We start from the raw sequence: 13,647 nt of genomic DNA, 5'->3' as shown, positions 1-13,647 counted from the left end.
ACCCAGGCATACAATGTCCGATCTGTTTCAAACTTCACATGTTCGATGATAGTCCTTGCCTGAAGACATCAACATGGCAATATTCAGTGACGGTCAAAGTGGTGCTCCAAAACTCACGAAACTTTGCACACGCGTCAGAAGTGGTGAAAATGTATGTCTGTTATGGGTTTCGGAATTCGGCGTGGCAAAATGGCTCGATAGCGCCATCTAACGTACAGCCCCGCTCGCTACATAATACTAGGGGTTTGAAATTCGGTACACACATTTATCAGCCCAGTAGCTACAAAAAATTCTCTTGGAGCGAAATCCGAAACCAAACAGGAAGTCAGATATTTTGAATTAATTCACCATTTTTTGCATTTTCAAGACGTTGTACTTTAACGAACTCCTCCTAGAGATTTAATCAGATCAATGTCATTTTTGGTCAGTCTAATCTAAAGACCTTTGTGATGTTAAATTGCGAAGATCTAGAGTTTTCGCTGAAGGGTGTGTCCGTGGCGCCCTGACAAATTTTGATGTTTTCGCCATGAAAAAGGAAGTTGTTGTAACTCAGACAAACAATGTCGGATCTGCCCCAAACTTCACATGCTTTATTAGAGTCCTGACCTGAAGACATCTTCATAACAATATTCAGTTACAGTCATAGCGCCACCTGCAGGCAACAGGAAATGACATGTTTTACACTGTGATTAACTCCTCATGGAGATTTAACCAGATCAACATCATATGTTGTCAGTCTAATCTTAAGACCTTAGCGATGATAAATATAAAAGATCTTGAGTTTTCGGTGAAGGGCGTGTCCGTGGCGGCCTGACAAAGTCTGATGTTTCGCCATGAAAGAGGAAACTGTTGTAACTCAGGCATACTATGTCCGATCTGCTCCAAATTTCACATGTGTGATAAGAGTCCTAGCCTAAAGACGTCTAAATGATAATATTCAGTTAGTCATAGCGCCACCTGCTGGCAACAGGAAGTGGCATGCTTTATACTGTAATTCACTACCAGATTCACATTTCATCATGCCACGAAGTACCAGACATGCTAGAAACACGTTAAATCATGCAACACTTGGCTGAGTGCTAATGTATGCGATTAACGCCAAGAAAGAAACAGGAAGTTGTTGTAACTCAGGCATACAATGTCCGATCTGCTTCAAACTTCACATGTTCGATAATAGTCCTGGCATGAAGACATCAACATGGCAAAATTCAGTTACAGTAAAAGCGCCACCTGTTGGCCACAGGAAGTGTGGCATTTCAAAATGACTTTGGCATAATTCTCCTGTATTCACTCACTTAAATGCATGACGCCCACTGTTCACTGTTTTCCTGAGGCCAACGGGTGGCGGTGAGCCCGGGTGCGAGGGCCCTCTCAACGCTGCTTGCAGCTTTAATTATTATTTGTAATTTATAATTTCATAAATAAAATACAACAGATATACAACATAAAATGTATTTATTGGTCAACTGACGTGATTGTTACTTTTTCTTCGCTCTGTAGCTGTAGAAGCTTACTGTTGAGAATAAAGTTGTACAGATCTTGATTTTCCTTCTCCTTTTTTATTTTTTCGATCTCCAGCTGCAATTTGTTTTTCTGTAGTTGCAGGACTTCCTTCTGCAGTTCCAGCACTTCTTCTCTGGTAGCAAGCGTTTTTCTGCAATTCACAAGTGTTTGTGTTTTGGAAAATAATAGTTTTAAATAATATGCAGGCTATTTAAAGCCGAATTATATTAGTCTATTACTAATTATTATTAACAAAAACCAATAAAATCTTACTTGGCTGCTGCCTGGTTTGGCGTACTGGTGCTTTGTCGGTGTTGGAGCTGCGTTTGGGATTGCTGGGAAAGTCTAACGCGTGAAACAAATACCAATTATCATATTGTTTTGTTGTCATATATATTATGCCTGTCATAACCTTTAAAATTGTACATTCTCACAGCAGTGATAAGTTTGATAAGATTGTATGCTGATATGAGACAATAATGCTCTCTCACTCCGTGTTATGCTGTTTCTCTGGTTCAGCTTCACTCTCTAAACCTCCTGTGATGCCAGCCAGGACAGGTGAGTCCGCCCCAATGATGTCTTGGACCATTTTAGTAGAGTCTGACAATTCAGGGGGCGGTGGTCCTCCACCTGTTTATCAGTTTTGTAACAGTTGTTATACGGCAAAAAAAAAAAAAAAAAAAAAAAAAACGCACTACGGTGCGGTAAAACTCTTACCAGTTTTATTGGACTCCCTCTTGTGAACGCTTAATTCTTTTTTTGCCATCACAGAGATGTTTTCGTATTTCTTAATTATTTCCTGAACAGTCCTTTTTACACCTAGATTACGTGCGTTAATTGTATCGGTTATTTCCTCCCACTGTTTATATTTTTTGGTAGCAGTTACATTGGGATTAAGCTTGCTTTTTAAAATCGCTTTCCTTTTCCCATATTCGTCGAGAAGTATACACTTCTCCTCCTCTGTCCAATTTGGCTTTCTCTTTTTGTTTTCCTTATCCATTTCTTTTTCGGTTATATTCATTGTTTTCTGTAATGGCTGCTAATGGGTTAAAGTATACAGTAGCGTGTCCATGGCAACAATAGAATTTTATAACGGCAAAACCTAGGTCGCTGTCGTTAAACACTTAGCGTTTTCCCTTACCTAAGGGAACCGTTTAAGGGATTAATTGACATTTTGTAGGTGGCGCTATCAAGCCATTTTGCACACCTAATTCTGAAACCCATATCAGACGTAAATTTTCACCACTTCTGACGTGTGTGCAAAGTTTCATGAGTTTTCGAGCATGTTTAGGCCCTTAAAAATGTGATTCATTTCGGAGAAGATGAATTGACTGAGCAATTACAATAGGGTCCTCACACCATCGGTGCTTGGGCCCTAAATATAAGGTTTTTAGTGCAGCAGTATATTCTTTCATTCAAAAAAGCTCAACTACACTTCATACCCATAAAACAAAACATGGGTAACATAACACCAAATGAAAGGGCCCTCGCACCCGGGCTAACCGCCACCCGTTGGCATCAGGAAAACAGTGAACAGTGGGTGACATGGATGCAAGCGAGTAAATACAGGAGAAATATAGCCAAGTCATTTCAAAGTGCCACACTTCCTGCTGCCAACAGGTGGCGCTTTGACCGTAACCGAATATTGCCATGTAGATGTCCTCAGGCCAGGACTATTATCAAACGTGAAGTTTGGAGCAGATCGGACATTGTATGCCTGAGTTACTAGAACTTCCTGTTTCTTGGCTTTAATCGCATACATTAGCACTTAGCCAAGTGTTTTATGATTTAACATATTTCTTTAACATATATTACTATGTTTGGTACATCATGGCATATTAAAATGTTTTTCTGAGAGTGAACTAAAGTGTAAAGCATACAATTTCCTGTTGCCAGCAGGTGGCGCTATGACTAACTGAATATTGGCATATAGATGTCTTTAGGCCAGGACTCTTATCACACATATGAAGTTTGGAGCAGTTTGGACATTGTATGCTTGAGTTACAACAGCTTCATCATTCATGGCAAAACATCAGAATTTGTCTGGCTGCCACGGACACGCCCTTAAATGAAAACTCAAGATCTTTGCAATTAAATGTCGCTAAGGCCTTAAGATTAGACTGGCCATACATGATGTGCTTCTGGTTTAATCTCAATGAGGAGTTAATCACAGTGTAAAATGTGATGTCTTCAGGTCAGGACTCTAATAAAACATGTGAAGTTTGGGGCAGATCAGACATTGTATGCCCGAGTTACAACAACTTCCTGTTTCATGGCGAAACATTGAACTTTGCCAGGCCGCCACAGACACGCCCTTTGGTGAAAACTCTAGATCTTCGCAATTTAACGTCTCAAAGGCCTTTAAATTAGACTGACCAAATATGATGTTGATCTGATTAAAGCTCTAGGAGGAGTTCGTTAAAGTACAACATGTGGGAATGGCAAAAACTGCCAAAATTTTGTAGAGAAAATTCAAAATATCTCACTTCCTGTTGGGTTTACAAACTTTGCACCCACAGGCTTTTTTGTAGGTATTGGGCTGTTACATCTGTCTACCGAATTTCATAACTGTATGTGAAACGTAGCACGAAGGGCACTTAAATTTAAATTTTGTAGGTGGCGCTATCGAGCCATTTTGCCACACCTAATTCTGAAACCCATATCAGATGTACATTTTCACCACTTCTGATACGTGTGCAAAGTTTCATGAGATTTTGAGAACGTTTAGGCCCTCAAAAATGCGATTCATTTTGGAGAAGAAGAATTGGCTGAGCAATTCCAATAGGGTCCTCACACCATCGGTGCTCGGGCCCTAATAAACAGAGCAATTCCAATAGGGTCCTCACACCATCGGTGCTCGGGCCCTAAATATCAAGAATGTTTTGCTTCCCTTTCACCTGACATTATCTGTCATTAACGCAACATGAAGCAATTACTGGCACATTAGTTTTATTCTTGTGCACACACTAAAACACAGACAGTTCTGTTCATAATGTGAATGTGCAGAACTGCTTGTGTTTCCATGTTTGCAGATGAAATATAATCATCCATAACATTCCTCTGCCGATTGTCTCTGCGCGCTTCAACTCTCAATGCAACACAACTGCTCCTGACAAAAACGCAATGAAATGATTTGGCGGTCTCTAACATAGATGTTGATTTTGATGATTTAACAAGTTTAGAGAATTCTTCCTCTCCTTATAGTAATGAATGAATGGAATTTTTTTTTTCCTCAGGGACACTACAGTGCACTGTCTGACACGATATTGTAGTAGATGGTTGCATGTAGGGATGGGTACCAAAACCCGGTATTAAATTGACCCCGGGGCTAAATTTTGAAAGACCGGTGTATCGATAAGCTCTGACGTTAACGGTTCTGCTATCGGTACTGGAGAAATTATGAAGAAAATACACATGCATTTATTATTGCTATATAGACATTATCTTGCAGATTCCATCTCGCCAGAGTCGCCAGCTGTTTCTATATGCAATAATATTAGGACATTTGTCTATGATGCATTTTTGCTTTCGCAAGAAGAGAGATCGCGCTCACGCAGAGGAGCTACAGCGCGCGCAGCCGATCACATGAAAGCCCTGTTTAATGGTGACGATTGAGGAGAGAACTAAAAAACTAAACGTCTGCATACACTTTAGGCCTGTGCTTTGATATTAAGCTAATTTTATTTTTGATTATGATGTTGGCTTTCAAGGATCATCAGAAAGATGATATCTGAGGTAAAACTATTAAAAACTAGCCGCGTTTCGTCTAGCACACCTTCATTCTCTTCACAGCTGCGTGTGTTCGTTCCTCCCTAAACTCAAACTTAATGTAAGAATCAGCACAGTCGGTGATTGTTGTAAAATGCAGTCTTTACTGTTGCTAAATTGCAGTAAATGTTTGAAAATTATTATCAACGTTTAAAATGTTGAAAGCACAATAATCCACGCAAGAGACGCTGTTCCTCAGGCTGAATTGCGGCGCGTGCTTCAAAACGGATCGCAAATAGACAAACAAATTACACGTTGGGCTTCAGGTGCACGTCCAAAAGATCAAATACACACAATAGTATGTTAAAATGACCGGATTGAAGTGTGTTTAGCTACTTAAATGCAGTTTATATCGGAAGTGTACATGAACAGCTGGGAGAAAATCCGATGTGTGTTAATATCTACTGTCTTAAAGTGACAGCAGTCATCTTCTGACAATTATGCCATCAGTGTTAATCAAACAACAAAATGCAAAGAGAAAATCACTCACAGCACTTCTTCTGAATATAGTTAGCTTTAATAAGACTTAATCTATTAATTTATACTGTGAAAACCATTCAGTGTTATTTTACATTTGGTTACTTTACTTAGATTTCTTTTATAGGCTAGGCCTATATTACTTACATGAACACAAGAACAAATGAAAGCACTTTATTTCATTTGTGTCTTTGTTTTATTGTATTTGGCAGTTTGTTTCTTTGTTCATGTTCTTACTGTATCTTATATAAAACACCAAAAATGTCAGACACTATATAATATAAAGCAAAGTTAATTCAGCTTTATATATATATATATATATATATATATATACACACAGTACAGTCCAAAAGTTTGGAACCACTAAGATTTTTAATGTTTTTAAAAGAAGTTTCGTCTGCTCACCAAGGCTACATTTATTTAATTAAAAATACAGTAAAAAAACAGTAATATTGTGAAATATTATTACAATTTAAAATAACTGTGTACTATTTAAATATGTTTGACAAAGTAATTTATTCCTGTGATGCAAAGCTGAATTTGCAGCATCGTTACTCCAGTCTTCAGTGTCACATGATCCTTCAGAAATCATTCTAATATGCTGATTTGCTGCTCAATAAACATTTATGATTATTTTCAATGTTGAAAACAGTTGTGTACTTTTTTTTCAGGATTCCTTGATGAATAGAAAGTTCAAAAGAACAGCATTTATCTGAAATACAAAGCTTCTGTAGCATTATACACTACCGTTCAAAAGTTTGGGGTCAGTAAGAATTTTTATTTTTATTTTTTTGAAAAGAAATTAAAGAAATGAATACTTTTATTCAGCAAGGATGCATTAAATCAATCAAAAGTGGCAGTAAAGACATTTATAATGTTACAAAAGATTAAATTTCAGATAAACACTGTTCTTTTGAACTTTCTATTCATCAAATAATCCTGAAAAAAAATATTGTACACAAATATTTTGTACAATTGTACACATTACATGTTTCTTGAGCAGCAGATCAGCATATTAGAATGATTTATGAAGGATCATGTGACACTGAAGACTGGAGTAATGATGCTGAAAATTCAGCTTTGCCATCACATGAATAAATTACTTAGTGAAATATATTCAAATAGAAAACAGTTATTTTAAATTGTAATAATATTTCACAATATTACTGTTTTTACTGTATTTTTAATTAAATAAATGTAGCCTTGGTGAGCAGACGAAACTTCTTTTAAAAACATTAAAAATCTTAGTGGTTCCAAACTTTTGGACTGTACTGTATATATATATATATATATATATATATATATATATATATATATATATATATATATATATAACAAAAAGTACCGATAAGAATACCGTTAAAGTACCGGATCGATAAGCAGTATCGGTAAGAGTAGTAATACCATTAAATCCTTAACGATACCCATCCCTAGTTGCATGGTTATGATTTTTTCTCTAATATTGTCAATCTTGCAAGTAAAAAGTTCATAAAGTCATTACTGCTGTGCTGTTTGAGAAGTTGAAGCTCTATTTCTTGTTAATTTAGCCACTGTATCAAATAAATACCTAGAGTTGTGTTTGTTTTCTTCTAAGAGATATGAAAAATAAGTAGATCTAGCATTTTTAAGGCCTTTCTGTACTCAATCATTCTCTCTCTCCACGAAATGCGAAAAACTTCTAGTTTTGTTTTCTTCCAGCTGCGCTCCATTTTTCTGGCATCTCTCTTAAGGGCCTGAGTGTGCTCGTTGTACCATGGCGTTGTATTAGTTTCCTTAATCTTCTTTAAGCGCAGAGGAGCAACTGAGTCTAATGTGCTGGAAAAGAGAGAGTCAATACTTTCTGTTGCAACACCGAGGTCTTCTAAGCTGTCTGGTATCAAGAAGTTTATTTATAAAGCAATCTTTAGTGGTAGAAGTGATGGTTCTACCATATATATGTCAGGGTGGCAGTTTTGCAGCCTTGGCTAAATGTAGTATACACGAGACTAAATAATGATTTGAGATGTCATCGCTCTGCTGCAAAATTTCAACTTCCATGTGACAATATTAAATCTAAAGTATATTTACGACAATGAGTGGGTCCTGGCACGTGTTGTCTAACTCCAATAGAGTTTAGAATGTCTGTAAATGCCAACCAAATGCATCTTTTTCATTATCTACATGTATATTAAAATCACCAACAATGAATTTATCCACAGCTAGTACTAATTCCAATAGAAAATCAGCAAATTCTTTGGTGAAGTCTGTATGGTGCCCTGGTGGCCTGTATACAGTAGCCAGCACAAATGTCAACTTACATAACATTACATAAAGCACCATCACGTCGAAGGAATTATATTTGAAAAACTTTTGAGTAATATTGAAGATATTACTATAATTTAGAGCAACACGTCCCCCTTTGCCTTTCCGACGAGGATTGTATCGATAATCGTAACCTTGAGGGCTAGACTCATTTGAAGTAATGTAATCTTTTGGTTTTATCCGGGTTTCTGTCAAACACAGCAAATCTAGATTATTGTCTTTGATAAAATCATTTACAATAAGTGCTTTTGAAGAAAGGGATCTAATATTCAGCAACCCAAGCTTTATCTTTTGTTTATCAGTATTATCTCTGTTTTTTATTTGTTGAACATCAATTAAATTTTTACCCTTAAATGGGTTTGGAAGGTCTTTGTATTTACTAATTCAGAGTACAGACACAGTCTCTATGAGAGAATATCTAGGTGAGAGAGTTTCTATGCGTTGGGATTTATCTGACTTCTGTGACATGAGACAGCTAGCAGATGGTCGGTTTAGCCAGTCTGTCTGCTGCTTCCTGACCTGGGCCCCAGTTTATCATGATTCAGCTCTAAGACTATGTGCCATATTACTGGAGAGAAGAGCGGCACCCTCGACATGCGACAGAAGCGTAGACCACCCTGGTGACTGATGTATGCTACGGTCAATGTGTTGTCCGTCCGGACCAGTACATGGCTTTCGTGCAACAACGGTCGAAACCGGCGCAGGGCAAGGAGTACTGTTAGCAATTCGAGGCAGTTAATATGCCACTGTCGTTGGGGTCCTGTCCAGGAGCCCGACGCAGTATGCCCACTGCATTGCGTTGGTGAGATGTGCCGTCATGTTGACTGAGTCCAGCGCCACACCGAGGAAAGAGATACTCTGCACAGGGGAGAGCTTGCTCTTTTCCCAGTTGACCCAAAGCCCCAACCGGCTTAGATGCGAGAGCACCAGGTCCCTGTGTTCACACAACTGATCTTCGGACTGGGCCAGAATGAGCCATTTGTCGAGATAGTTGAGAATGCGAATGTCCACCTCCCTGAGCGAGGCAAGGGCTCCTTCCGTGTATTTGGCAAAGACACGGGGAGACAGGGATAGGCCGAAGGGTAGAACCTTGTACTGGTATGCCCGACCCTCGAACGCAAAACGTAGAATCTGTCTGTGTCGAGGGAGGAACGAGACATGGCAATTTCTGCCCGCAGGACAGGGGCATCCGTGCCTGCCACCGAGGTGTACAGGACGCCGCTGAACCTGGGGGGATGCCTGGCGAACTGGATCACATAGCTGAGTCTGACTGTTCAAATGAGCCAACAGGATTGGTTGGGGAGGCGTAGGGAGGCCCCCAAGCACTGTACGAGTGGCACCATCCGGACAACAAAAGTATCACTGGGGGGGCAGCATGGACCACTGTGGCCCAACCTGGGAGGCAGAGCATCCTGAAATAGAGGCTGCGAGTGGGGTGCACTCACATGGCTCCGAGTGTCCCATGAGAGACGGGGCAGAGTGGCATGGGGAGGATGTGCGTCCCCAAAGCGCCAATGCCCTGCCTGTGGTGAATGAGGGTGTGTCTGAGAGTGAGGAAGCGGTGCGTCGCATACTGTCAGCACAGACCCTGTATGGCCCAGAGATTTTAGAAACTGCTCTTTTATTGAAAAAGGTGGAAACAGAAATAAAACAACACAGGATTTTCCACCCGTCCCTCTCCCGGGGGAAGGAGCAGTACCTTCACTGTCTCCTGAAGCAGAGCAGTTCCCTCCATCTCTGGGCCACTCAGAAGAAGCCGACCTGGGAAATGAGGGTGTTGAGAAAGCGAACTTTGTCGGTGTCCTTCATTTCGATCAGGTCTAACTAGAGATGGCACTTCTGGACCACCAGGGTGGACATCGTCTGGCCCAAGGCACGCGCCACTGCGCCCTTGCAGTGAGGGCATGTACCATCCACGAGCACCGACTCCGCATGCTGTTTGCCCAGGCATGCGAGACAGCGATCATGGCAATCAGATGAGGTCAGGAAACGACTGCATCTAGAAACACAAGGGCAATAAGACATCTTAAAAAAGACGCTTAACACCCGTTGCTCTTTTAGGAACTGCTCTTTCAGCTGAAGCGCGAAGGGATGAGTGCCACACCGTCCTGTGCCAGCGTGCTGTCACACACACACACACACCACTAAATGCACCTTCCCACCAGCCAGAGAGAGATCCACGAGCTGCAGCCACCGGAACAAAACAATAAAAGCAATGAAAATTGCTGTTGAAGTAGATCACTCCAAGCAATTAAAATAGCTGTTTTGCTCTTTAGTAGAAATTTGCACTCTTTTCTTGAAGGTGAGAAAGAGAAACGATCAGACAACCGATCGGCTCCAAAGCAAAAGTATGAATGGAAGTGAGTATGTCGGTCCTATTTATACCCGGACGCCGGGGATGTGGCCCAACGTAAACCTCACTGGCCAATTCCAATTAGGTCGTTTTGTACCGTTTGGAGGCGATAGGGCTCCCAAGCAAGACCCCGTTACGTCAGTATCCACGTAACGTCGAACGTGACTGACTGAATGGGAACATACTTAGCTTACTAGCTGTATAAGATTGTTTGCTACACAATAATATATAAGATATTACTTTACAGACACTACTGGCTTGTACTTTAAAATCAATAATATTATAAATTTATGGTTTATTAATGGTATGTGGTTTTACAATGCTGCCATTTACAATGCTGACAAGACTTCATATTATTGTTAGGTGCACTACTATGAAAATCACACAGCTTCAGTGTGACATCAATAAGAAAAAGTATAATTTCATAGATATTGTCATTAATAGTTGTTCATATTAAATGTATATATGTATAAACTTAATACATGAGCTAGATTATTTATTTTGCAAAATTTTGTCTTTTAAATTTAATGTAATATTTATTAATTAAAAATTGTTGCTGCTCCAATTTAAGCTCAGTGTGCTCCCTTTAAGCTCATCCACATTAAACATCTATGTAAATACTTCATAAACAGACTTGAAATATTAACTGATGGTTGTCACTTTAAGTTAATCTTTATAAAATGATTAATAACTTATTTTCACAGCCTTAAAGGGTTAGTTCACCAACAATAAAAATTACCCCATGATTTACTCACCATCAAGCTATCCTAGGTGTATATGACTTTCTTCTTTTTAGACGAATACGATCGGAGCTAGCCTATATTAAATAATGTCCTGGCTCTTCCAAGCTTTATAATGACAGTAAATAGAGGATGAGATTTTGAAGCCCAAAAAAGTACAACCATCCATCATAAAAGATATCCACATGGCTCCGAGGGTTAATAAAGGCCTTCTGAAGTGAAGCAATGCAATTGTCTAAGAAAAATATCCATATTTAAAACTTTAAAAACTAAAATAACTAGCTTCCGACAGATGGCCGTACACATCGATTTATGGCAAAAGAGTGAACTCTGACTTGACGCATGACGTAATGACGAACAGGGAAGCGCAGAGGATAGAACAAAACAAAACACCGGTCACAAATTAGAATATATAACTGATCAAACTGAATGCCTTGATGTTTGATTTTAGTGTTGTTGCTTTTTTAATGATTGACTCTGTACCTTCAAATAAAACATTTATCAATTCTTTAAAAAGGTTGTTTAAAATAAACAAGAATTTTTAATAAAAGATGTTGTGAGCTTAATGGCAAGAGGGGTGTGCTTAAAGGGTACAAAAATGTACCCATTAAGCACAGCCAGACTTTTTGCATTTAATGATGTACATCTTAATTGAAATGCTTTTGTCATTTAAAATAAATTTAAATATTATTGTGTGAGAGATTAATATTTTATATTAACATAACTTCTTGTACTGAAACCAATATCCTGTGCACTAAAAATGTCTCAATGTAGATTTTGGTGAGCTTAATAGGTACGTTTACCCTATTTATGTTTGTGTTTCTTCAGAAAACAATCTGTGAGCACAGTTCATAAACAGAGTACAGATTGCAAAAACAAAGGCAACAAGATAATCCAAAACATTACAAAATGCAAAAATTTGTATAGAAATCTGTAAGAATACTTTTTATATTTCATTAGAAATTAGAAATATCAAACAAACAAACACTAATGCAGAGGCCTAATGTAGTATGCATGCTATTATTTTAGACTCAGCCACCACATCTTATTGTCATATTTTGCAACCAGCAAAGACAAACAGTCTCCTGCTTTGTGTTTTTATGTTGTGCAATCAACTGTACCTGACTGGAGCTCCACTTGCCCTCATCAAATACGTCTCCTAGAATGAAGACAACTTCTGGATTTAGAAGCCAGAGAGACGTCTGGAACGCTCTTTCCATCTGCCATTCTCTGTGAAAATGTCACAATAACGTACTCATAATAAAAACGTGCAGAGCTAACGACCTTCAATAAAAAATAAAAAATAAACTATGTAAACAACAACAAAAAAAAGGTAAGATAATGAAAAAGATAGCTTAATTGCTAATTATGTTCACAGATACTTTTTACTTCCATGTCTTCATTAATCAAAATTTTCAGATAAATTTTGAACCCGTTTATTAGATCCTTTTATAATTAGCTGACGTGTACTAAACCTTTAAGTTATTACAGTCCTGCTCTAAACAAGAAGACCTACAACAGATATCGGATGGATTCTGAGACACCAGGTAAATAACGTTACCTTCTGAGTTTGTCGAGCCAGTGTCCTCTGATGGCCCCTAATAAGTGAGTATCAGATAGAAATAACGCCCGCAAAGGTGAATGTGAATCTTCAGTTTCAATATGCGGCCATGAGCAACGCATAATGACAGGATAATATATCACATATTCACACAATATAAACACGCTGACAAAAGCAAAAATCAGAGACACAGCTAATCTACCACTCGATCCGAACATCGAGATCATTACACGAATCCGAGTTTTACTGCAATAGCACACGATACGCGTTAAATCTGTTGGCGAAAGAAAAATAGCAACTAGCGTGCCAGAAGCAATATGCTCCTCTTCAGCTTCATTCTCACTAAAAAGTATTTTTTACACAAAAAGCAGCATATCGAAACGGAAGAAACATTACAATATGATTCTTCATAAGGTCGCTGTATATCTTGATGAAAAATGCATCAGTATATCCCAGATCACGATGTTTTTAAGTCCTCTCAGCGGAACCAGCAATGTTGCAAGAGCAGTTTTGCTAAACAGACAAACGTCACAGCTGTGCGCGTGTTGTGAACATCTGAGCGGACACTCAATTCATCAGATTGTGTGCGCGCTTGAAGAGTGCCATCCAGTGATCATTCATAATATTACGACGTTCCATTAAAACTATTGTGCTTTAACCTTTCAAAAGTTTTAGATCAGCAAGATTGTTTAATGTTTTTAAAGGAAGTCTCTTCTGCTCACCAAGGCTGCATTTATTTGGTCCATACAGCAAAACAGTAATAATAATAATAATAATTTTGTACAGACCCCTAAAATGTCTAGTTGAATATGATTCATGTTGAGAAATAACATGAATTAAAATGTATTTTGTCTTTATTTCAAAATATGATGTAATTGTCTTTTTGTTTATGTCCAGTAAGAAAGTATGTTTAATGCAAGTGTTTTGTTGCTGGCCAATGACTG

At 38.6% G+C, this 13,647-nt stretch overlaps 2 protein-coding genes across 4 annotated transcripts in view; both read right to left on the bottom strand.

Moving 5' to 3' along the window:
• The window catches only part of mppe1 (metallophosphoesterase 1), a 152,009-nt gene extending 138,718 nt beyond the window's left edge, over nt 1–13,291 (bottom strand). For 2 of the 3 annotated variants that reach the window (XM_048175132.1, XM_048175134.1), the window contains exons 1-2: nt 12,704–13,281; nt 12,264–12,372 (exon numbers count right to left, since the gene is read on the bottom strand). In XM_048175132.1, the coding sequence (XP_048031089.1) occupies nt 12,264–12,372; nt 12,704–12,930 (336 nt within the window). In that variant the 5' untranslated portion in view covers nt 12,931–13,281. Of the gene's footprint in view, nt 1–12,263; nt 12,373–12,703 lie in introns of all 3 variants that reach the window. The other variant, XM_048175133.1, reaches the window with a different exon arrangement.
• Nucleotides 1,439–3,071, bottom strand: LOC125258239 (myb/SANT-like DNA-binding domain-containing protein 4). Its single transcript, XM_048175138.1, has 4 exons — nt 2,221–3,071; nt 1,995–2,133; nt 1,777–1,848; nt 1,439–1,654 (listed from the first exon to the last, which is right to left on the bottom strand). The coding sequence occupies exons 1-4, from the start codon at nt 2,522–2,524 to the stop codon at nt 1,456–1,458; spliced, it is 714 nt and encodes a 237-aa protein (XP_048031095.1). The 5' UTR covers nt 2,525–3,071; the 3' UTR covers nt 1,439–1,455.
• Nucleotides 13,292–13,647: the final 356 nt, after the last annotated feature.

The sequence above is a fragment of the Megalobrama amblycephala genome, linkage group LG22 (genome assembly GCF_018812025.1).
Source record: "Megalobrama amblycephala isolate DHTTF-2021 linkage group LG22, ASM1881202v1, whole genome shotgun sequence".
NCBI classification, from domain to species: Eukaryota; Metazoa; Chordata; class Actinopteri; order Cypriniformes; family Xenocyprididae; genus Megalobrama; species Megalobrama amblycephala.
This window is presented reverse-complemented; position numbering and strand designations above follow the sequence as displayed.

Coding starts and splice junctions, on each gene's coding strand:
- LOC125258239 (XM_048175138.1), bottom strand. CDS start 2,524: ATGAATATAACCGAAAAAGAAATGGATAAGGAAAACAAAAAGAGAAAG. Junction 2,134..2,220: donor GAGGGAGTCCAATAAAACTG/GTAAGAGTTTTA, acceptor ACTGATAAACAG/GTGGAGGACCACCGCCCCCT. Junction 1,655..1,776: donor CCAAACCAGGCAGCAGCCAA/GTAAGATTTTAT, acceptor TGTGAATTGCAG/AAAAACGCTTGCTACCAGAG.